The sequence below is a fragment of the Pelophylax lessonae genome, assembly GCF_965119305.1.
Source record: "Pelophylax lessonae genome assembly, chromosome: 2".
NCBI classification, from domain to species: Eukaryota; Metazoa; Chordata; class Amphibia; order Anura; family Ranidae; genus Pelophylax; species Pelophylax lessonae.
In genome coordinates, this window is record NC_138769.1 from 683495197 (window position 1) to 683521222 (window position 26026).

The window sequence follows — 26026 nt, forward strand, 5'->3', positions numbered from 1 at the left end:
ATCCACATTCTACCCTAAACTAAGAAAAACACAATTATGGTTTTAGATACACTTTATTGACCCATCCATCCCTAGAAGCACAACATCACCTTTCATTCCTGGACTTTTCAACTTGGAAACATAAAAGCGTCAAAGCAGAAAAAGACCTACTGGTCCATAGAATCTGCCCTTTTTCCTTTCTGTGAAAGAGTGAAGAAAGTAGGTATTTCTGGGTATTGAGGATCATGTGACTCCATGTGATAACACATGTGGGAGGTGAGAGTCCTTGGAACTGTATAAATCCTGAGCAGTGATTCTGAGCTTACACATAGCTGTCTTTCCGAGCTCCTGGATGCTGAACAGAACGACAGGGTATCAAAGGAAAGGTTAGCATCGTTTGCTGTCCTGGGAGTATTTAAACTGAGCCTGTTGATTTATTTCACACCTTTATGCTTAAAAACTGTATTTAGTTCTGCAAGTATTTAAAACCTAATTGAACCCATGTTGTATTTTCTGTAACGTAGCCAGGCTGCATATACAACAATGAATACAGGGCTCCTGAAGCAGTGGTAAAAATACCCTTCTAGTTCAACACTCTCACTCTCTGAGCAGAGCTGTTGATTGCATTATTATAGTTCCACTATTTCTATAGTTTGTATTGTTTCTTTAGTAATACATTTTTTGGAGAAAAGTAGAAGTTTAGAAGCTTTCAAAGCACACAGGCCTCTTCTTTAGGCGATAAATGGTCTCACCCTAGATCACGGGTTTCCAAATTTTCTAAAGAAAGGCCCAGTTTACTGTCCTTCAGACTTTAGAGGGGCCATACTGAGCCGATTGGCCATACTGTGCCGGATCTGGTGTCGTCAGGAAGAATTAAGCCCCATTGTTGGTGTTGGTGGAAGGAATAGTGCCTCATCGTTGGTGTCAGTGGAAGGAATAGTGCCCCATTGTTGGTGTCAGTAGCAGGAATTATGCCCCATTGTTGATGTCAGTAGCAGGAATTATACCCCATTGTTGGTGTCAGTAGCAGGAATTATGCCCCATTGTTGATGTCAGTAGCAGGAATTATACCCCATTGTTGGTGTCAGTAGCAGGAATTATGCCCCATTGTTGGTGTCAGTGGCAGGAATATTGCCTCAAGGGCCGGATAAAGGCAAGCAAAGGACTGCATTCGGCTCCAGGACTACAGTTTGTAGACCACTGTCTGAGATCAAAACTTCAGCTTTTGTTGATCGCCAGCATGGTACAGTACTCTGCTACTGTCATGATTTGGAGAACAAATTGTGTGCTCACGACTTTTTAATCTTAGCCAGATATCTTCACTATAATTACACCGCTAAAATCATTTGGCATCATTGCTTTCAGAAAATTTGTCTCTACATACTCATACATAGTTCTGTAATACTATCAGAAGTTCTGAAAGGACGACATAACGTTCAGCATAATGCAATACTTGGCTCCTGGCAGCCTTTGCTTATGAAATTTGCCTGTTCATTTTTGTTAATTAAACCAGAAGCTTATAACACCTGGGTTACTTCAGGCACAGTGTAATAGTATGAAAGATGACAGCACTCTTACATATTATCCTGTAAAAAAAAGAAAATGTTAAAAAACAAGAACAAAGCTGTTTATGCAGAGTTACCTATATACCCACATTTCCAATCAGCTGTATTCTTGCTACATGGTACTAATGTAGTGTCCCCCCATCATGATGGCTAGACAATATGTATACAGAATAAGTGGAAATTGGGGTAACTTTTGGGTGAGGTGCCCTTTGACTATTTAAATATGAAAAAAATAAATAAAAATAGATGCAGCCCATATGCTGACAGGCTTTTGATTAAATATTCACTTAAATTTTAGTATATGTAAATGACAAATAAAATATGTTATTAGCAGTAAATATTTTAAAAGTTAATTTGTATTTCAGTGAGGCTCATGACATTTTGGCAATAGGTTTGCTTACATTGGGTACTTTGTGTTCTCCACAGAATGTTCAGCTGTCTCTCCTCACTGAGCGGGGAATGGGGGAGGCTGTGCAGGAGTTTGTTGACAAAGAAGAGAAAGATGCCATAGAAGAACTGGTGAAATTCCAGCTAGAGAAGACACAACGTTTTCTGAAAGAACGAAACTTTGATGTTGAAGAGGAGAAGATTGATGAAGAGGTAGGCCTGATTTTTTTTTTCATTCCACCCATTAGAGCTGTGATCCAGGCACTGCTTGCTAACAGGTACCTTTGTTTTCAAATCAAGCCCCTGGGTGCTTGGCTTAGGCAGTACATTGACTTTTGCCCAAGTCGCTTTCAAATGCCAAAAACCTGTACACGGGTACCAGGAGAAAAAACTTAATTTTGACTCAGTGAACGCATTAGCCTAGAATCCATTGGCTCCACAGGGCTTGATCTTATGCATGCACCATGGGTTTCCTGAACTTCAACAGTATCATTATTATTGAAACGGCTTAAGCAAGTTCGGGGGCACAATGCATGAAAATTGCAGATAAAGTAGATGGATAAAATAGATATTTGTTTCAGAGGGTTTACTTATTTTAAGCATACCTGAAGTCAGAAGTGATTTGGTGAAGTGTCCCCAAGTTTGTGAATAAAGGCTAATCAGCCTGTTATTTGAGTGTCTGGTACCCCAGGTGCACTGGTATGCCAATTTTGACCAGCTGCAAGAGCCTTGCCCTGCCACCTGTGTATCAATAAGGACCCATACCTATGATAGGAAAGCTGGTGGACTGTGTACTGAGTGGGGCAGGAGAACACCAGGAGCACCTATATGCACACCATTTATTAAATATCCAAAAATGAAAAAAGCTTATTGAGATTCCTTTATACAATGCAGAAGTAAAAAGTGCAAAAATTTCATTAAATGCATCACATTCCTGGAAAACACACTGGGGATCATTAACTGGAGCATGCAAAACCTAGGGCAGATATTCACAGAAACCAATTCGCTTCCAGGTTTTTTTTTTTTTTTGGGGCAAAGCTTAGTGGTTGTAAAGGCAGAAGGTTTTTTTATCCTAATGCATTCTATACATTAAGATAAAAACCCTTCTGTGTGCAGCAGCCCCTCTAACACTTACCTAAGCAAATCTCGATGTCCACAAATGCCTCGGTTGTCTCGGTCTCCTCCTCCTCAGACACAGCAGCTGCACTATTGGGTCTCGCTGCTGTCAATCAAACTCACTTGGCCAAAGAGGAGAGGGAGAGGCAGGGCCGAACTGTGGCTCTGAGTCTGAATGGACATCGGGAGCTGTGGCTCGGTTTGGGTGCCTCTATAGCAAGCTGCTTCCTGTGGGGGCACTCAACAGGTGGAAGGGGCCAGGAGCTCCAGCCAGGGACCCGAGAAGAGGAGGATCCGGGCTGCCCTGTGCAAAACTACTACACAGGGCAGGTAAGTATAATATTTTTGTTATTTTAATAGAAAAAGAAAAACAAGACTTTACAATCACTTTAATTGAACAAGCTGAAGTTAGAAGCTAATTGGCTACCATGCACAGCTACACCAGATTTTTCACTCTTCCGTTTTAGTAAATCAACCCAACCGAGTATTCGGATGGTTTTTACCACATATCAGCTAGGCCTCTTGATTCTGCAAGTGCGCAATTTGCCATTTATTTCGAGTCACCTATCACATTTTCCCAATCCTGGGATGTGTTGCTGGAGAGCAGTATTGGGCAACTGGAGTCAACACAGATGCTACAAATTTGTCCAATTATGGGAGTCGATTTATTGGCTGTTATGTATACCTTGACTTGCCTGTCAGTTTGAGAAAGGGGTCTGAAGTGGGGCTTGAGGTTTCATATTTTGTGTGTTTGGCTATTTACCCAAACCAGTGTAGCAGGTTTTCCAGGCATTGGGCCTGATGTGGGTCTGCCATTGTTACCTGTTACCTCTCCAGCCCATGTGAGCTGCGACCCTGGGTGTGAGAACTGAGACATGGATGACTCCGGCATCTTTGTTTCGTTGTTTTATTGTATTTTTAGGGGATGGGAGAAGGGAATGAGTGGGATACTCCTTTGGCTCAACTATGTACAACTCCGGGACTTTTATAGCAAAAATGCCCGTTAGCGCTGTCTTGACGCCATCCGACATTAGCCAATGCTTACTGGCGCTCTGAACACACTGTATCTCCGAAAGCTGTGCTGGAACTCTGACTTAAGTCCAGAAGATCCAGGACTGTAGAATATTGAACTTCTGCCACTGCTGGCACTGAAAAGTCACTGACTACTCCCTCCTGCCTTGCACTGGCTTGAGGTAGCTTGTTGTGAATACCTGTATGGCTGCAACTCTTAACTGATGCGCTACACACTGTGTACTGACTCTTCAGGGCCCACATTGCTGGCGCCCCCTTTAACTCTTCAGGGTCCAATGACTAGGTACCCCCTCTGTCACTTCAGGGTCCTCTACCTAGGTACCCCCTTTACAACTAGCTCACACTTGGATCCTAGAACCTTCTCCGGAGTGGTCCCCACTGACACTAGGCAGACCCCCAGGGGCAATCCTCACGACCTGTGTAGGTTTTCCTGGGACTGGACCCCTCTTTCTCTCCGCTGATCCTCGGCACACCGGATCCCCTCAGCTCAACTCAGCATCCTCTGGATTCTCAGACAGCACCCGGAGACATCCACCTCCTCAAACAGGAGGAGAGACAGCCGTTCTCTCTCTCCTGGGACTCTACTCCCGCCAAAGACGCTGAGTCATGCACTCCCCTCAGACCTATACCCACTCCCAGAATCCCTTGCGGCAGAATCTGCCTTCTGGGGGAGTTACAAGCCAGAATGTGTCCCTGATTGGGTTTCCTCCACTGCCCTATGAGAAGCCTCTCACAGAGCCAGTGGGGAGACTCCCCCTCTCAGCAGACACACCTGGAAGCCATGACACCTTAACCAAAAGGAAATCATGGCCCTGCTGTTAGTCAGACAAGGCCCACTATACATTTACCTAGCACCTACTTGTAGGGTGCTACACCAGCTTATAATACCATATCATTGTTGGCCTCATCCCCTCAGTAGGTGCTGGGTGGATTGGACTGTACAGATAAAGTTCCATGACATGTAGGCACTAGACAGTAGTGATTTACCCCATTATCTATGACTTCATGTTTACAGCACAAAAAAAAAAATTAGAACTGCAATAAAGCAGATAGAGAAAAAATAAAAGTAAATTGAAAGGTGACCCTAGTCACTCATACGTCCACATGAATGCTGCAGTACATAGTAAACATGTTGTAAATGCATCTCAAAAGCAATCAATTCTTACATTAAAAGCAATGTGCTTAAATGTCAAGATCATAAACTGTTTGTTTTGGAGATGCCTGTGGTTTTCATGCTTTTGTCATGTATTTATATTGAGTTCCCACTGACCTGTGAAGAGGAATACAACTATTTCAGATATAGCAAAATAGGGCACATGCTGTGTTCACAATAATAGGAAAAAAAACAATAAATGCATATTTGTATAATTCAATTTAAAATGTAGACAGAATGTTTCAGATTCTAAAAAAAATTCTTTACAAAAAAAATCGCAAATGTCCATGGACACAAGCCCTACAAGAATTTTTTTTCTAATGCCCGCATTGGGCTCGCTCTGAGTTTGATGTTTATGTGTAAAAACCCTTCCAAAGAAATTATGAACACTTGTTGTTTTTTAGTGTTTTTTTTTTTTTTGCATTAAGGTAAAAAATCTTTCAATACCAGTGCCCCCTCAGCCCCCTTAAACACCTACCTGAGTTATGTGTTGAACAACGCTGTCCCCAACTTCAATTCTCTCCCAGCTCAGTGCTTTTACAAGCTTGGCTGAGAGCACCGGGAGTCATTGACTCCTGCTGCTGCCAGTCAAATCATATGAGGATAGAGCAAGGGGAGGGGGTCAAGCTGCTCTGTGTGTTTATAGGCATGCACATTCCCACTCTGGAGCAAGCCTACACATGTGCCCATATAGCAAGTGGTTTACTGTGGGGGCCTAAGGAGAAAAGGGGGGGCCCAGAGTGTCGGCAGGGGACACCAGAAAGGAAGGTTTTGGGGCTGCTCTGTGCAAAACCATTGCCCAGAGCAGGTAAGTAAAACAAGTAAACGTAAAAAGTAGTCAGGCGCTAAATTACCAAGACCTGCACCCTCTCCATAATGAAGGACAATTGGCACATGGGGGTCATAAACCAGCTATGTTGAAATGGTACACCAGGATGGGTGGTCAATAACTAAATTCACAACAATAATAACCGCATCTAAACGCTGAGAGAACCCAATGGGTAATGGGTGATGATAACAGTTATCATAAATTGTGCAACACCCTTTTTGTAGATATGGTATAAAAAAGTTTATTAAATGATCTGATGAATCTATACTGATGATCTGTAAAAGGGCCCCGTCTGAAACGCGTCTTCAGAACAACAGATGACAGCTGCATTCCCCTTCTGGTTCCCCCCTTTTTCGTCTGCGTTCCATCAGCGATTCAAGCCTCACTTTGGACGGCCACTCCTGGTTGTACTGACGTCATGTCCGGCTCTCCTTCCACAGTTTGCAGACCACTGGGCTAGATGATTGGGTACTTCTTTCTCTTGTTTTTGTAAACTGGAGGAGTTTCTGCAAGGATCAAGAAAAGATCCCAACTCGGCTTCAATTTGTAACTAGCGCCCTCATACTATGTGCGTACACACCATGTTTGATCTATCAGGGCTAAACTTGAAAATTGTCTCTAAAACAAAGGTATGGATAAAGATGTGTTCTAAGAGGAATTTTTGATTAGTGATTTATAGTAAAACCTGTAGCAGTACACCAGTGAGTAAAACCTATAAGAGGAGGTTTTTTGGTATACATTGTATGATGGAGGTGGCCAAGAACAAGATTAAGTCTATGAAGAATTGTAATAGAAGCTCCAAAGGGGGTAAGTTTTGATGTTCCAATTATTTTATTACAATTTAGGATAACTATATCTCATGAAAGAATTCTGTTGAAGTAAAATATAGTCTGCTCTATAGAGATTTCATGGGGCTTTAGAAGAAGAGTTGAAAGCTCCTAAAAATTAGAGTTTCAAAAGAGTTTAGGTCTACGGGGAGTTAATTTGCAAGCTAGCTGATCTCCTTTACCAGACAAACATAATTAAATTACATCTGTGTCCACCCTATTTGAGATATTTATTGGCTGGGTCTCTACTTCAAAGAAAAAGTCTATCATTATCAAGAGCCCTTACACCCCTGCCTTCCTCCCTCCCTCCCTCCTTAGGCACCTACTGCACTTAAAAAACAAAGTACATATATACATTTTTTTGGCTTTTTTTCCAAGAGTACTTACTGCTGCACTGAACACAAGTAGACTGCTGCACTGAGCACCAGTCCATCACTGCTGCACTGAACACCAGTCCACCACTGCTGCACTGAACACCAGTCCACCACTGCTGCACTGAACACCAGTCCACCACTGCTGCACTGAACACCAGTCCACCACTGCTGCACTGAACACCAGTCCACCACTGCTGCACTGAACACCAGTCCACCACTGCTGCACTGAGCACCAGTCCACCACTGCTGCACTGAGCACCAGTCCACCACTGCTGCACTGAGCACCAGTCCACCACTGCTGCACTGAGCACCTGTCCACCACTGCTGCACTGAACACCAGTCCACCACTGCTGCACTGAACACCAGTCCACCACTGCTGCCCTGAACACCAGTCCACCACTGCTGCCCTGAACACCAGTCCACCACTGCTGCCCTGAACACCAGTTCACCACTGCTGCGCTGAACACCAGTCCACCACTGCTGCGCTGAACACCAGTCCACCACTGCTGCGCTGAACACCAGTCCACCACTGCTGCGCTGAACACCAGTCCACCACTGCTGCGCTGAACACCAGTCCACCACTGCTGCGCTGAACACCAGTCCACCACTTATGCAGTGCAATAATCCTCTAGGAGGCCTAGCCTGCATAATGAGCCAGACCAGAGGGCAGATTTCTCACCGCTCAGCGGGAATAGGTTGCTTGATGCTGGATGATGCATTTAACCTAGAAGACTGAGGTGTAAAAGCAGTACTGTGGGGAACAGGTACAAAGTATTGCAATAAAAACTTTTGTATTTTATAGTCTATCAAATTGTTTATGGCTAGGGTTCAGCTTTTAAGTTGGTTGTAATGAATACTGTTTTTTTTTCATATGTTAACTTCTTGTTCTTTTCACTTTAAAGGTTAGAAAATTTAGGGAGACCAGAAGAGAGAATACAAATGAAGAGGATGAGGAAGTTCGGGAGGTTGGTACTTTTTTCTTTTCAATAATTTTAATGAGTTAGTCCTTAAAACAGCAAAAGATTTTACAAAGACCAAAGACTTGATTTTTTTTCTTTATATTTTTACAGATCATGGGGGATATTTATACTCATAGTGAATATAGATGAAACAAGCAAAATGAAAATGACAGTTATTGCTTATCTTGTAACTTGGGGATTTTCACAGTTCTATATGAGCTCCACATATCCTCCCTTCCTTCCACAAGCTTAGTTTTAACTGGACCTGCAGAAGAGGGGTGATAGCAGGCATCTTATGGTTTTTGCTTAGGCAAGACTATTACTAAAATGTTTAAAATGCTGACAGGTTCACTTGCAGACATGTTGGAGAGCATGATCACACCGGAAGACTACTGAAAGTGCCCCTGCCATGTCCTTTACATCCGGCACATGCACTTCCCAGGCCCATTCTTACCTATGACAGGCTCCAGCAGTCCTGCAGAGTATGCCCTCCCCCTAGTGGAATGAATGGGCCGGCAGCAGGCAAGTGCAAGATGAGGAGGAAAGTCTGTGCGACTCTGAGCAGGTCCTGAAGTGAAGATCACAGAAATGGGGATAGAGAGATAAGTATTGGACTACTGGTCTGGTTTAGACCAGGTGACTGCACTTAGGGGATTGGGGACATACCTTAAAGGACAATTTGTACCCAAGATAAAGTTGCCTTTAAACATTGTAAACATTTAGAATGGGCTATCCTTTATTTATTTTTATTTTTTTTAATGCAGTGCATCACATAATACAGTAGCATAGTGGTGCGCTGTAGTTGAATTCACTTGGCACCTTCTATACCAGGGATCTTCAAACTACGGCCCTCCAGCTGTTGTGGAACTACACGACCCATGAGGTATTGTAAAACTCTGACATTCACAGACATGACTAGGCATGATGGGAATTGTAGTTCCTGAACAACTGGAGGGCCGTAGTTTGAAGACCCCTGTTCTATACAGTGCTTTGAAAGGCCATTTCGAATAAAAGCACTGTAATGAACAGCACAAAGTACCATGTGTTGCTGTGGAGCATAGATGTGAAGCCATCTGTCAGTTTTTTGTACATTGGTCTCTATGCTACCATTGATTAGTGCTATTTAACAGTGTGTTCAATGTGGCAGCTCCACTCCTACTGAAGAAGTTCCCGCCTTAGGACATGACGTTTATAGTGGGCAGAGACGAGATTGTGGCATCATCCCGCAGCCATCTTACATGCAGCCGGTGCCAATCTGTCTATGTCTAAGCGCTTATACTTAGCACTGGTTAAAGTGCTGGATCTTGTAAGTGTTATCTTGTTTTTGGGAAGTATTAAAAGTTTTTAAAACGGAAAACACTAATCGCTCTCTTTTTTCTAATTCCATGCTCATTTTGACCTTACTGTTTATTAAGGGGTTATGCATTTGAAGTGAGCGGCCATTGTTCACTGGTGGCGGAGGCACAGCGGTTCCACCAGAGTTCTTGTTTATCTTCATAAGATATCACATCTGTGCACATGATGGTACATTTGGAATAATTTGGAGTTTTTTTTATTGGACTTTCTATTATTTGGACTTTAAAAATTACATTGTTTTTTAAAGTGTTTGAAAAATATTTTCACTGTTATATGTTTACCGCTTTTCAGCTATTTATAGTTGAGCTAAACTGTTTTTTTATGAATATTTGTAAGGTGTGGTGAAATCACTTTTTCGTGTTCAGCTTATGTTCTTTTAATTGGTTTGTTTTCGACTAAGCTGATTGATTTTCTATATTTGTTTATACCTGCTGTTTGCAGCCTTCCTTTGTAAGGACTGGAAGTACCCTGACAAGCTCTTTTTCTCTCCCAAGCGTTTACCAGCTTTGTACCCTTTTGTAGAAGTAACCTTAACCTTCTGGATCTGGTAGCATCCCATCATTACAGTAGTGGGTGCTCCTGTTTTTAAAGACAACATCTACAACCTGTTGGAGGCCCTTTCTAGAACTTCTCATTAGCAGAGCCTGCTATGCAACCTGTCTTGGCTGTGACCTTAGTCTGCCAAACTGTAGCTGACTGGACGTAATATGAAGGGACCAAATCACTATGTCAGTTGATCCCTTGGTCGTAGAACATTTTGAGCTCATGTCCAGAACTTTGAAGTAATTGTTAAAGTTCTTCCCCTCTTTGAAGTGTTGGTCTGTTAAGCCCTTGTGCAAAAAGTTTTTTCTACATATGCCCTTCGAGGGTAGCGTCTCTTTGATGCTGCCCTGGATGCTCTAATTAAGCATGTCACTGATGGAAAGAGTACCCATTATCCTTGATGGAGGCCAAGAAGAGTCCTTTGCAATATTCCCAGTCTCTTTTTTTAAAACCAAACACAAGTCTGGCACCCAGTATTCCTCTAAATCCTAAATTTCCACATCCTCAAACACTCGGATAAACCTTGTTCAGCATTAGGATGCACCCCGACTTTTCAAAAAAAGCAGCTTCTGTTAGTCTCTGTGGAGACACTTCATCTCAGATGCTTGGGTGAGGGAGGTGGTTTCCAGGGGATACAAGCTAGTCTTCAGCTCCCAGCCCCCTCATGGTTCATTCTTTCTAATCTGCCTGTACTACCTCACAGATTATCAAAATTTTATACAACCCTGGGGGGGGACTTCTGGGGTAGAATGCATTTGCTCTAGCCCCAATGGCAGAATAGAGACCAAGGTGCTGGCTTCTGTGCTAGTATTACTGCTCTCTTGGTATCCCTGTATTGGGATATCTTGATGATCTTCTGCTGAAGAAACTGTCAACATGCAATCTGGCAGGCAATGTAGCCCTGGCCATTAAGAGCCTTCAGAGGTTTGGATGGGTCCTGAAACCGTTAGCAACTGCAGTATGCACAATTTAACTCTTTACTCTCTGGCTCAGTCAATGAACAGTCTAGGGGATGTAGTTGTTTTTGTGGTTTTATTTAATTTAGAGATGGGAGAAGGGAAGAGTGGGATACTGCAACTTGAACTATTCACAATAGATGAGGACCCCTGATGAGGTGAGGAAGATGCAGCCAGGCTGCTGATTCACCTTGCCACTTAGATGCATTTAAGGTTAAGTCTCTTTGTAGATGACTTGTTAGCTTGAATTATCTTCAGGATACACTCCTAGTACCCCCTTTAATTTCACCTGCTGACACCCGTCCTCTGACTATCCTACACCAGAGTGCCCCCCCCTCAGGTCAATCCCCTAGACACGATCCCCTGTACTCACTATACTGTTTTTCGAGGGTCTCCAGTGTCTCTACCCCCTCAGTCAACTCTCATGGACCTCTGGGTTCAGCTCCTTCCTTCCAGGTCCCCAGGCCGACTGCCTGTGACCGCGTGCTACTGAGGTGGAGGAGGCAGCCACCATCCTCCCTCTGGGACTGTGCTCATCAGCCAAAGACTCCGTAGCACATGTGCTCCTGGGGGGGGGGGGGGGGAGCTGATGCAGATTGGCTCTCATGCTGACAGGCAGGAGAGAGAGAGGAATGAGGGAGGCACGTAAACTGAACACGATTTCATGAATCGGCAGCCATGATTATCCTGGTAGGCACACGGGGACACAGGAACAGGCAGGATCAACAACAGGCAGGATGTAAAAACAAAAATTGTTTATTTGTGGTGAATAAATGTCCCTGACCCTAATCTTCTGCTGTGGTGTGCGGGTGATATGTTCATGCTGATCCTGTAAAGAACCCTTTGAAGTCTTGCAGAAAGACGGTGGCATTGGGATCCAGAAATTATTTCCTACCCAACGTCGTTTCAGCCTTTTCCCTCAATCAGGACGTTGTTGTTCTAACTTTCTGTTTGGCTCCAGTTTATTAGAAGGAGATATCCCTCCATTGCCTCAATTTAGTTTATGCTGTGCGTTTACTTCACAGCCAGGGCTTCCTGCAGAAAGACCGACTCTCTCTTTGTCATTCATTTTGATCCCTTTTAAAGGTAAACCAACTTCTCATTCAACCATTTCTCAGTGGCTCAGACAGACCAATCATTCAGGCTTATGGTCTTCAAGATCAGGTGCCTCACTGCCCTAGACCTGTAGGTGCCTTTTGGACTCTTCGGCATCAGGCTATTGTTTCTTAGATTTGCAAGAATGCCACTTGATCTTCTGCACACACATTTGCTAAGTTTTACCTGGTGAATGTTCAGGCCTCGTCTGATGCCAGCTTTGGCGTCAGTTCTTTGAGGCGGCTCCTTGAGCTGCAGGCAGTCCTCGGTTCTGTTGATTTGTGTTTGCTTTTGCCCACCTATCAGTTGGGCCATTTTGGGGGGGTATCGGCCATCAAGATTTCCTGTGCACATTAATAGAAAACAAAACTCCTCTTAAAATCCTTTTTTTTAAGTCCATTGAGGGAGACAGGTCGCACCCCTCTGTGGTTTTGATCAAGCACTTGTTACAGCTTTGCCACAAAATAGAGGCATGGCAGGAATGGGGCTATCCCTTTGCTGCCCACAATTTGGAGGAGTTCTGTTCTTCTCTCTGCTGCCAAGTGTTGAGACAAGGTGGCGGCGGAGACAAAGGGGGTGCTGCAGATGCATGAGTGGTGCGAAGGCCACATAAAATGACTTACAATTACTTTTCTTTTAAATAGTGCTGTTTTGGTGCGCTTTCTGAAAGTGCACCAAAGGTGCAGTATGCAGGACTTTTGGTGCGTGTTCAAAACACCAAAAATGCGCAATGTAATAAAAGTTTTTGGGAAACCGCCGATAGCCCACATGTTAACCTTGGGTACACTGCGCTACGCCCACACCAGTCAAGTCACAAGTCAAGCGGCAGGAGTTAGGGTAACTCCGCACCTTTGGAGAAGCAATGGAGACACCCTTCGACAGCACCATCGTCAATCTGGGTAGGAGGTAATGTAAGATACATTAGTAGGTTTAGGTGGACTTGACTATCACATTAAAGCCAAACTCCTGCTAACACTTATTAAAGTGGAAGTAAAGCCACGTTCCGGTAAAGTAACTGTTACATTGGTTGTGCTCTCAACCAAAATGCCAAACCATCCAATGGCTGGTGTCATAACTGACTACATGTGCAACTTCATGGCAATTGGACATTGGACAGAGGCCAAGATGGCAGCTTACCTGGCTGAAACTTATAAGAGCGTTTACTTCCACTTTAAGCAGTTAAAGAGGAAGTAAACCCTCCTCTGCAAGTTGTACCTATAGGTAAACCTATGATAAGGCTTACCTATAGGTACTGTAAATATCTCCTAAACATGTACCGTTTAGGAGATATTTACCTTACATGCAGCCAGTGACGTCACTGGCGCATGCGCTCTGAAGGAACGGCCACTGGTGCCGTTCCTTCAGAGTCCCGTGACCGTCGGCTCCCACGCGCGTGCGCGGGAGTGACGTCACCGCGGCTCCGGCCAATCAGATGGCCGGATGCCGCGATCCCGGAAGACAGGCGCCTGAACATGTCGCCCGTCATAGAGGTGAGCGGACGGCACAGCGGGGGCTCGTTCTAAGGTAAGTATCGCATAATGAGCTAGTATGCGATGCATACTAGCTCATTATGTGTTTCTCTTTCAGAGTGAAAACGAAAAAAAAATAAATAAAAATTGAGTTTACAACCTCTTTAAAGCAACAGTTTGTATGTTTTTTTTTCCTTTTGGGATAAAGTTTTCACATAAAAGAATAAAAGCTGATCATCGTAGCACCCCTGTCAGTGTTAAATTTCCAATTTTGCTGGACAGATTGGTCTGTAATCTGGAGTTGATAAAAAAAAAAAAAACGAATTACTGGCAAGCTGTAATATAATTTTTTTTTTTTTTTTTCTGGGATTTAATACTGCTTTAAATTTCAGAGCATATGGAATTATTAAACAATGTAACTTTCAATTAAAACTGGAAAAAGGCCATTGGGCATTAAAACTGTAGAAGCAGTAATATAGCTTAGGTAATTTTATTAACACCTCTCATTGGTGATCAGGCAATCAGCCGAGCCAGAGCACACAGATCTCAAACCCAAGACGTCAACATGAGTGAGGACGATGATGATGTTGTAATGGGAAAGAAGACCTCCAAGCCAGTCAGTGATGACTCAGATGATAACATTCCAGCACCAACTAGAGGAAGAGGAAGAGGCCGGGCTAGAGGTGGTCGGGGACAGAGTTCCACTACAAGAGGAACATCAAGACGTGGAAGAGGTCTGTACATTTTTATGAAGCATTGTATCTGCTATATACAGTAAGGGCCCTTTCACATTGCTCTGTTGCAAAATTTTGCTGTGTTTCAGATGCGTTTCCTGTATGTTTCTGGTGCGTTTATGGGTTGCCTGCACCTGTGAAAAATGGACATGTGATTTTGAAAAAAAAAAAACTCACCAAAAATGCTGTGCTGTTTTACCATAATTTTGTTGTGCGTTTTATTAATTTCAATGGGGTGCTGTGTTTTTGTTGAGGCAGTTTTCAAAATCGCACCAAAGATGCAACATGCAGGACGTTTTAAAACACACTGCACGTGTAATGCAGTGGTGTGAAGCGTCCCATAGGATTTAAAGGAAAACATTTTTCTTTCATTTTTCTTGCACAGTAAAAATGCAGGAAAAACGTATCAGTGTGAAAGGACCCTAAGCTGCCTATTCTAACCAGAAAACATGGTCATTATGCAAAAGTCGAGGTCCACTGTCTATTTTTTGAAAGCTGTTTAGGTATAAAGTGTTTTAAATGCAAGTAAAAAGTAGTGGTTGCAAAATGAGCGAAAAACTGGAGTACAAATTGAATGAGTACTGAAAAGGGGACAACAAGACCTGGCTTTGCTGGAGTCACATTACCTAAAAATGTATGTTTCCTTGCTATGGGTTACAGCATTTCACTGTCCCCAAAGTCTGTGTGTCAGTCCTATTGCATCTCATGTGTCACCCGTAAAAGGGAAGCTCCAACCTGGTTGTTATAGGCAACACACACCTGCTCTACATTTTAACATGGCAGCCACAGTGGGTTTCATTCATAAAAATGTCTCATGAATTAAAGCGCAGTTCCGGCCTCAAAAACCACTTTGGGCCATCCGCTTGCTGACATTTACCTGAAAAAGAAGAGGATAGTCCCGTTTTTTTTTTTTTTTTTGTTTACTTACCTTGTTATTGAAGAAAATATACTCACCTTTCTTCTACTTCCTCCCTCTGCGGCCGCGGCCCGCGCCGTCTCTTCCTGCTTGCATTGACTCCTGGGAGCTGAACGTCATCACTCCCAGGAATCAATGCGCCAGCACCCGACCCGTTCATCACTGCCGGTGCAGGCCCGTCATTCCCTGCTAAACAGCTTCTGGGCATGCCCAGAAGCTGTGCAGGGATGACGCGCCTGCACCTGAACTGACGAGTGGGGCCGGTGCAGGGCATTCTGGGACCAAAGAGGACACCGAAGAGGACGCCGAAGAGGACGCTCTGGCTTCAGCTGCCCACACCTGAGATGGCAGCGCTAGACAAGACATTTTCAAGGTAAGTATTTCTCCTGAAAGGTAAGTGCAACCTGGGACAGATCAGAGGCCATCCATTGTGGAATGCACTAGCCCTGACAGTCCCGGGGTATTTTTATTTAAAAAACGTTTCCGAGGCCGGAACTCCGCTTTAACTCTTCTTGATGCCCATAGTAACCAGTTTCCCTAAGTCTTATTGAGTGTAGGGGAATAAAAGGAAGTTTGGGCTATCAGTTATCACTAAACTACCCTCACCGGCCACTTTATATACAGGTTTGACCCCCTTTTGCCTTCAGAACTGCCATGGCAGCGATTCAACAAGGTGTTGTAAACATTCCTCAGAGATTTTGGTCTATATTGACATGATAGCATGACGCAGTTTCTGCAGATTTGTCGGCTGCACATCCATGATGCGAATTTCCCGTCTCACCACATCCCAAAGGTGCTCTATTAGATGAGATCTGGTGACTGCGGGGGGCCATTGGAGTACAGTGACCTCATTGTCATGTTCAAGAAACCAGTTTGAGAAAATTTGAGCTTTGTGACATGGTGCATTATCCTGCTGGAAGGAGCCATCAGAAGATGGGTACACTGTAGTCATAAAGGGATGGACATGGTCAGCATCAATGCTCCGGTAGGCTGTGGCATTTAAATGATGCTCAATTGGTACAAAGAGGCCAAAAGTGTGCCAAGAAAATATCCCCCAAACCATTACACCCCCACCAGACTGAACCGTTAATACAAGGCAGGATGGATCCATGCTTTCATGTTGTTTATGCCTAATTCTGACCCTACCATCTGAATGTCACAGCTGAAATTGAGACCCATCAGACCAGGCAATGTTTTACCAATCTTCTATTGTCTCATTTTGTAAAGCCTGTGCGAATTGTAGCCTCAGTGTCCTGTTACTTGCTGACAGTAGTGGCACCTGGTGTGGTCTTCTGCTGCTGTAGCCCATCTGCTTCAAGGCTCGATGTGTTGTGCGTTCAGAGATGGAATTCTGCATACCTTTGTTGCAAGTGTTTATTTGAGTTACTGTTGCTTTTCTATCATCTCAAACCAGTCTGCCCATTCTCCTCTAACTTCAACAAGGTATTTTCGGCACACAAACTGGATATTTTCTCTTTTTCTGAACATTCTCTGTAAACCGGAAAGATGGTTGTGCTTAAAAACGGCAGTAGGTCAGCAGTTTTTGAAATAGTCTCAGACCAGCTTGTCTGGTACCAACAAAAATGCCACCTTCAAAGTCACTTAAATCCCCTTTCTTCCCCATTCTGATGCTTGGTTTGAGCTTCAGCAAGTCATTTTTACTACATCTAGATGCCTAAATGCATTGAGTTGCTGCCATGCGATTGACTGATTAGCAATTTTTGTTACCAAGCAATTGAACATGTGTACCTAATAAAGTGGCCAGTGAGTGTATGTGCATGGCTTTACAGGAAACACTATTCAAACCTGTACAAGAAAGGTTTTACTAGCATTGCTTGTTATAGGGTTTTGCATAAGAAAAGCAATTTGATAAATTAAACATACAGTTTTTTTTGTTTTTTTTTAAACACTTGGATAACAAGACCTAGCCTTGCAAAAAAAAAACAAAAACAAATAAGGACCCTGCCAATGCTGTCCCCTCTTCTTAACCATATTAACATGCAGGCTTCAAAAGAGTTGGGCCCCTTTCACACGGGCTTTCCAATCCGGTCTGCCTGTCAATTTTTCAGATGGACCTGACCGGGTGCTCCATGTAATCCTATAGAGCAGCGGATGTCAGCGGAGACATCTCCGATGACTCCCGCTGCTATCCAATCCAATGCTGTCCATGAAATCCGGACGGATGGTAACCCTATTTTCCATCCATCTGTAGGATCAGATAAGATTGGATGAAAATGGACAGGCGATCCATTCTCATCCGATCTCCCATTGAGGAGAGCGGGGCTCTAACATCTCCGTCTCTGCAAAGTAAGCAGAGAAGGACCTGTCATCCGCCTGTTCAGCGGGGATCAGGAAATCGATCCCCGCTGAGCAAAACTAAGTCGTTTGGGCGCACCACCCGTGTGAAAGGACCCTAACTGACCTCGAACATGTATGCAGGGATGGGTGGACAAATTATTATGGAATTCAGGAGCAAGTCCGTTTAATCCAGGAAGCAGCAGGATTTTTTTTTTTACAGAGCCAGCTTCATTGACAGCAGCTCGAGAAAACCTCAAATCTTAACCACTTGACGACAGCCTACCACAGATTTACTGCGGCAGGCGGCCGCTCCTAGGCAAACCGACGTAGTACTATGCCGCTCGCTCCAAAAACTCTAGGGGGCGAGCACGGCGGCGGCGGCACGCTCCCGCCTCTGCTCGTCAGCTGAGGAGCCAGTGCATGTGACAGGCGGCTGCAAAGGCCGCCAGCCAGTCATGATCTCCCGCAGCTGACAAAGAAGGACGGTTGGCTGATGTAAACACAGCCGTCTGTCCTTCTCCCTGAAGTGATCACAGAGGCTATGTGATCCTGCTATGTAGGATTGCATGTCTCTGTGATGATCTCACAAGCCACGCCCCCTCCACAGTTAGAATCACTCCCCTAGGCTTACATCTAACCCCTTGATCACTAATAGTGTTAACCCCTCCCCTGCCAATGGCATTATTACAGTAACAGTGCATATTTTTAGCACTGATTACTGTAGTAATGTCACTGGTCCCCCCCAAAAGTGTCAAAAATGTCAGTCAGGGGTCCGATCTGTCCGCCGCAATGTCGCAGTCCTGCAAAAAGTCGCAGATCGCCGCCATTACTAGTTAAAAGAAAAAAAAAAAAAAACAATAAAAATGACATAAATCTTTCCCGTAGCTAGTAGACGCAATAACTTTTGCGCAAACCAAGCAAAATACGCTTATTGCGATTTTTTTTACCAAAAGTATGTAGCAGAAAACAAATTGGCCTACAATGTTAAAAAATTTAGATTTTTAAATTTTTTTTTGGGAATGTCATATAGCAAAATGTGAAAAATATTGTTTTTTTTTTTTTTTTTCCAATATTGTCTCTCTTTTTTGTTTATAGCGCAAAAAATAAAAATCGCACAGGTGATCAAATACCACCAAAAGAAAGCTCTATTTGTGGGAAAAAAAGGACGTCAATTTTATTTGGGTACAGCGTCGCACGACAGTGCTAAATCGCAAAATAGGGCCTGGTCATTAAGCAGCAAAATCCTCCGGGGCTAAAGTGGTTTAGATGGCCATAGATGAGTCCGTTTTTACGTTGAATCAACTGGTTAAATGAAAAAAAAAAAACTGACCTGATTTTCCCCAGTGACACGTTCGAGGTGGATGTGGGAATCTTACCTGCTGTGTCTTTGAATACACTGATCAGTGTTGCAGTCTATAACCTGTAGCTCTGATCGTGTGGAAATTTTGGTTGAACAGAAGTCACTTAATAGATTGACACTGCCCATGCGTGGATCAAAATTCGGCTGGTCCCTGCTGAAATGGCTGAATTTCGATCCATGTCCGGCCAGGTTTAGGCATCAGCTGTAAATTGTCTACCCAGCCCTTGGGATTTTGACAAGCAGTAGACATACTTTGATGGATAAGTTTGAAAGGCCACATAGTTTCTTTCTAGAAAATAATATTCTCAGCTGTAGTTGGCATGGTTTGCATGGACTGAAAAATGGATAGTCAGTATAGATTGACAAATGACCGATGTTGGCAAGTCTGATTTCTTTTTATGAGGAAGTTAAGCAGAAATGTTGAAAAAAGGGGTGGCTGTGGATGACATATACTTAGACTTAGCAAAAGAATTTGACACCGTTCCCCACATATGACTAATGTGTAAGTGTTTGGATGGATAAAAGACTGTATTCAGAGAGTAGTGAGTAATGATTCATACTCTGATTCATACTCTGTTCCAAGGTTATTAGTGGTATACCCCAATGTTCAGTGTTGGAACCGTTACTTGTAAATGATATAGAGGCTGCGATTAAAAGTGCCATTTTAGTGTTTGCAGGTGACATCAAGCTATGTAGTTCAATAACGTCCTTCCAGGATGTTCCCAACTTACAAGCCAACCTCAATGCCTCAGTTGCACATTGGGCAACCAAGCAAGCAAGGTTTAATGTTCAGTGCAAAGTTATGCACTTGGGGGGCTAAAACATGCATGCATCATACATACTAGGAGGTGAACAATTGGGGGAGGCAATGGTCAAGACAGGTTAGGTTGTTCTTTTAAGATCATGGTAAGACCTACTAAAAGCATGCAGTGCCAAGCTGCAGTTTCTAAAGCAGGCACAATATTTTCTAGTATTAAAGAAGTATACACTTTAGAGAGAGGCATTGTTTTCCCCATGTATAAATCATTAGTAAAACCACATCTGGAATATGCAGTTCTGTTTTGGGCACCAGTTCACAAAAAGGATATCGTGGAACTGAAGAAATCGCAGAGAAGGGCCAACAAACTGATAAGAGGCATGGAGGAGCTCAGCTATGAGGAAACATTAGAGGAACTGAAGTTATTCTCTCTTGAGAAGATACAATTAAGGGGGATATGATCACATGATCACCGTGTATAAAATTCATAAGTGGTCCAAATAGTGAACTTGGTGTTGGATTAATTACTTTCAGGTTGTTACAGAGGACAAGAGGACACTCTTTACATCTGGAGAAAGAGAGATTTAACTTCCATATGCTGAAAGGCTTTTTCACAATAAGAACTGTGAAATAGACATCCTCAGGAACTGGTTCTAGCCAGCTCAGTTGACTGTTTAAAAAATGCTGGATGCATTCTTGAATGCACAGAATATGACTGGCTATTAAAGTGATTGTAAAGTCTTGTTTTTCTTTTTTTTGGTGTTTTCTTTGTTAAAAATAATGAACATGTCATATTTACCTACTCTGTGCAGTGGTTTTACACAGAGCAGCCCAAATCCTCCTCTTCTCGGGTCCCTCTTTGCCCCTCCTGGCCCCTCCCTCCTGTTGAGTGCCCCAACAGTAAGCTTGCTATGGGGGCACCCGAGCTGAGCCGCAGCTCCGTATCCATTCTCTCTCCTCATTGACTCACTGAATTTGATTGACAGCAGCAGTAGCCAATGGCGCCACGCTGCCATCTTATGTATGCAAATTTGTTTAATCTCTGTTTATCATCTGTGGCTGTTCACTTCACTGGGTAAATGTGAGGGTTTACATCCACTTCAACAGTGAGAGACAGAATAACAAAAATTTCTCTATCGCTCATTGACAGACGTAGTCTTCTTGATTCTCAAGAGCTGGGTTATGTTGTCTCCGCAGGAGTAGGACTAGGCAGAAAGACAAAACGTTCTGGCTCCACCTTAGGGGCAGTCCCTAAGGGTATATCCTCCCTCTCTCTGCTACAGGGAATCAGTTTTTTTCTGTCTAGTCAGGAGTAAGGACCTAAGTTCCTTGCTGGGATCTTTTGGTCCTGGCAAGACTTTTTTCTTTAAGAAAAAGACATTTTTTAGGTAGTTTTCTCCAGTGTTTTTTCCTGTGAGATCTTCAAGCAAAAATGCCGGACTGGGCGACACTTGTGGTCACCCCAGCCGGCCTACGAGCGCGCGCAGACCATGGCATTGCGCTTGGTCGGCCGCGACATATTCAAGTAAGTATGCGGGGCCGGGCGACGGGCTGGATGTTGAGATCCAGTGGTCACCCCGGTTTTCTGCCTACGAGCGCGTGCAGACCAGAGCTCCGCGCTGGGTCGGCCGCGACGGAGTCCCAGTGGAGGGACTGACCTTGCGAGTTAAAAGTCTCGCTTGGACGCCAGGAACCAGAGAGTCGAGGCGTCCGGAGTGGTCCACAACCCCCCACCCCGGTGGAGAGGGTATTGTGAAGAGAGGGTGCCTGTCGGTTTGGTATGGTGAGTAAACGTTCCCCTTTTTTCCTCGTTATGAGGCAGTATGTATTATGGGCCCCTCCATATATGGTCAGTATATATCTGATACTTACAAGTCCCCCTTGTAATACAGCATGTGTTTGTGGGAAGTGGACTTGGTTCAAGAGCTAACACTCTACCCAGCAGACTGTAACATTACAGCAGACATAGGAGGTATAATCCTACCTTATGTGTAGTGTATCTCCTGTAGATCCATATATCGCCTCTTAGCAGAGATGCAGGTGGATGTGCTGGGAAAACGATTTCGGCGGTCCGCCGCCATTTTGCCGTAGACCAGATGCATGTATGTCCTCAGGTCACGCCGGCCGCCATGTTTTTGGAGTCTTATGTCTCTTCTATGGGGGCGGCCATGTTTTGTGAGCCCAGCTACCTCGTGGAGAGCTGGGAACGCCGGAAGGCGTACACAGGGGGCGGAGCCACGTCCTTCTACCCGGGAAAAAGCAAACAGCTCCTTCCAGTCTGTGTAAGACAGACGTTGACTGCAGTTGGTTGGAAACTGCACTGCATCGGTTGGTGAGCTTTGGGGGTCCCTCTCTCTGTGGGATCGAGAAGCAGGTACTCTGAGGGGCGCTATTGCGCTAGGGGGAGACGCACACAAAAAAAAAAAAAAAAAAGTTTTTTTGTTTTGCTGGCAAAGGTGTCCTGAATTAACATGGACCCTGCCACTCATGTATCTCCTCCGGATCCCCTCGAGGGGTCTGCGGGATCCTCCAGCACCCCATTGACAATTGAATCATTGTCAGCTATTATGGAAACTTTTGTGTCCCGGGTGGAAGTGGCTTGTCAGGGACAGGGCGCAAGAAAGCGACCCCCGCCTAACCCCTTATTATCTGAAACCTCGGATTCAGACTCTGAGCCTATTTCTGCAGTTGCAGGTACTTCATCTGGGATTGGTGTCTCGGGTCCTGTCTCTTCAGACAGTGAGGAGGATGTTTCGGCATCCGCCATAGCCCGAGAGGAAGCGTTGGTAAACGCACTCATTGTATCTGATTAAGAGACCTTAAGGTTACAGGGTATTCCATCGGAAATAGCTGAAACTGAAATCCCTTTTGGGACTAAAAAACGCATCAAAGTGGCGAAGGTTTTTCCATTGCCCAAATGTTTTGGCAATCCAATCGAAGAAGAATGGCGTCTGCCAAAACGCACTTTCACTATTTCTAAACGCATTGACAGGCATTATCCGTTTGAGGAAACCCTTATTAAGAAATGGACAGAACCACCTGTGGTGGATTCACCAATTGCTAGATTGAATAAAGCCACGGTTATTCCTTTAGAAGACGCTCCGTCTTTTAAAGATCCAGTGGATCGCAAGATAGAAGCTATGTCTCGCACCATGTTTTCCTTGATTGGATCAGCTTTCAGACCTATAATAGCTATTGGTCTGGTTTCGCAGGCTGTAACTGAATGGACCAAGTGGTTACGCCGGGACCTAGAAGAGGTCCCTCAGGCGGTATCAGATTTGTTGGAACAAATGATACAGGGGTTACAGTTTGTGTGTGATGCGGCGTTAGACGCCACTCCATTATTGGCGCGAGCATCAGTCTCAGCAGTGGTTCTCAGGCGTACTCTTTGGCTAAAAGGTTGGTTAGCCGACCAAGGCTCCAAAAAAGCATTGGCTAATATCCCCTTTTCAGGAGAGCGTCTATTTGGAGCCAACTTAGATGAGATCATTAAAGATCTCACGGGTGGAAAGAGCACCTTTTTACCGCAAAATTTTAAAGGTAGAGGAACTCGTCAAAGACGAGGGCCTTCTTTTTCTGCTCACAAGAGGTTTTTTCGTCCCGCGGGTGAAAAAACTAAGTCCTCCAAAGCTCCTGCAGGAGGCGTCAGGGGACGTTGGTCGGGCAAGCAAAAGCCCGCCCCCTCCAGACCTGAAGATAAACCATCCAAAGCCTGAAGGTGCGCCCCCACCCATAACTGGGGTGGGGGGACGTCTTCGCCGGTTCCCGGATCCAGGGCTTTCCAGAATCCCGGACAAATGGGTTTGCGAAGTCATAAGGTCAGGGTACAAGATCGAGTTTCGATCTCTCCCACCGGCGCGATTCTTCCCTTCCAATATCCGACTATCCTCAGATCGTTTAGAAGATCTGCGGAGAGCAGTCACAGATTTACTACAACAAGGAGTGGTAGTCCACGTTCCTTGGACAGAACGGTTTCAAGGGTTTTATTCAAACCTATTTACAATACCCAGGAAAGAGGGCAAAGTGCGTCCAATTCTGGACTTAAGAGCACTCAATTCTTTTGTCAACATAAGAAGATTCAGAATGGAGTCCATTCGCACGGTAGCAGCCTTCCTGCATCCAGGGGATGTCCTAGCGTCCATAGACATCAAGGACGCCTATCTTCACATTCCCATTTTCGCAGGACATCAGCGGTTTCTACGCTTTTCCATAGAAGAGAACCACTATCAGTTTGTGGCGTTACCTTTCGGTCTCGCCACGGCTTCGCGGGTCTTCACAAAGGTGTTGGCCCCAATGTTGGCACTTCTGCGCCAAAGAGGCATATCGATCCTTGGTTACCTAGACGATCTTCTGCTTCATGCAGAGTCTCCTCAGACCTTGCTACAAAACATAGAAATTACTATGATTTCTTTACAGGAATTCGGGTGGCTGGTGAACCAGCAAAAGTCATTTCTGGTTCCCACCCAGAGGCTCGAATATCTGGGTCTAATTCTAGACACAGTCAGGACAAGAGTTTTTCTTCCGGTAGGGAAACTCCGAAAGATTCAATCAGCAGTCCAGTTGTTACTGTCCAACAGCTGGTCTTCCCTTCGGACTTGCATGAGGGTTCTGGGGTTGATGGTGGCTTCGTTCGAAGCAGTCCCATTTGCCCAGTCCCATACCCGAATTCTTCAGCAAGAGATTCTTCTCAGATGGAATCGGAATCCGGAATCCCTGGACAATCAGATCCGATTGAGCAAACAGACCAGAGAGTCTCTGGTCTGGTGGCTTCGGTCTCCGATGCTCAGCCAGGGAAAGTCATTTCTGCCAATATATTGGACAATAGTGACCACGGATGCCAGTCTATCCGGATGGGGAGGAATTCTCGGTCAGTTATCTGTCCAGGGACTTTGGTCCCCGGAAGAATCCAGGTTACCGATAAATGTATTGGAACTGAGAGCGATCAGACTTTGTCTGATTCACTGGACCGAGCAGCTCCAGGGCAGCCCGGTTCGGATCCAGTCGGACAATGCCACGGCCGTGGCTTATGTCAATCACCAGGGGGGCACCAAGAGTGTCCGAGCGGCCAAAGAAGTGGCTTGCATTCTTCGCTGGGCGGAACGATTTGTTCCAGCAATCTCTGCGGTGTTCATTCCGGGGGTGGAGAATTGGCAGGCAGATTATCTCAGCCGTCAGACCCTGGATCAGGGGGAATGGTCCCTCCATCCAGACGTTTTCCACCAGTTGTGCCTACGGTGGGGCACCCCGGATGTGGATCTGTTGGCATCACGATTCAACAGGAAAGTTCAGAGATTCGTGGCTCGCTCCCGCGATCCTCTAGCAGAAACCGCAGACGCACTGATCGCCCCGTGGGGGCAATACCAGCTAATATATGCCTTCCCTCCTCTCGCGTTACTGCCAAGACTTCTTCGCAGGATAGAGGAGGAAGGAATTCCAGTAATCCTGGTAGCTCCGGACTGGCCTCGTCGAGCTTGGTACGCCGACATGGTCAGACTGGTGGCGGACGTCCCGTGGAGACTTCCTCTCAGGGAGGATCTACTGTCTCAGGGACCGATCTTCCATCCTGCTTTACGATCGCTGGCTTTAACGGCCTGGCTATTGAGACCCAGGTGCTGAAGGACAAGGGTTTGTCAGCTTCAGTTATTCCTACTTTAGTTGAAGCAAGGAAAGCGACTTCCAGAAAGATTTATCATCGCACATGGAAGTCCTACATTGCATGGTGTGAACCTTTGGGGTTCCGTCCTCGGTCTTATTCGATTAGTCGAATATTGGCTTTTCTGCAACAAGGGGTTGAACAGAAACTGGCCTTGAGTACTATCAAGGGTCAGGTCTCAGCATTAGCCATCTTCTTTCAGAAGCCTTTGGCTACTCATTCCTTGGTGCGGAATTTCATCCAGGGGGTGCGACATCTGGCTCCGCCAGTGCACGCGCCGTTACCCCCCTGGGATCTTAATTTAGTGTTGTCGGTTCTTCAGAAACCTCCCTTTGAAGATATTAGGGAGATTCCTCTACCTACGTTGTCCCAGAAGGTGGCCTTCTTGGTGGCTATTACTTCTGCACGCAGGGTGTCAGAACTGGCCGCATTATCTTGTCGTTCACCATATCTGGTGGCTCATAGAGATAAGGTGGTTCTTCGTCCGAATCCATCCTTCCTACCAAAAGTGGTTTCAGAATTTCATCTGAATGAAGAAATTGTATTACCTTCCCTGTGTCCTAAGCCCAGTCATCCTCGGGAGTTTGCTTTACGCTCCTTGGATGTGGTCCGGGCGATCAGGGTATACTTGAAAACGACAGATTCGTTTCGCAAGACGGATTCACTTT

At 44.9% G+C, this 26026-nt stretch overlaps 1 protein-coding gene across 1 annotated transcript in view; it reads left to right on the plus strand.

The window, feature by feature from the left end:
* The window catches only part of MRE11 (MRE11 homolog, double strand break repair nuclease), a gene marked incomplete at its 3' end in the record, with an annotated part of 586107 nt that overhangs the window by 383839 nt on the left and 176242 nt on the right, over positions 1-26026 (plus strand). The window contains exons 13-15 of the mRNA XM_082248202.1: positions 1971-2144; positions 8165-8227; positions 14158-14398. Of these exons, the coding sequence (XP_082104328.1) occupies positions 1971-2144; positions 8165-8227; positions 14158-14398 (478 nt within the window). The remainder of the gene's footprint in view (positions 1-1970; positions 2145-8164; positions 8228-14157; positions 14399-26026) is intronic.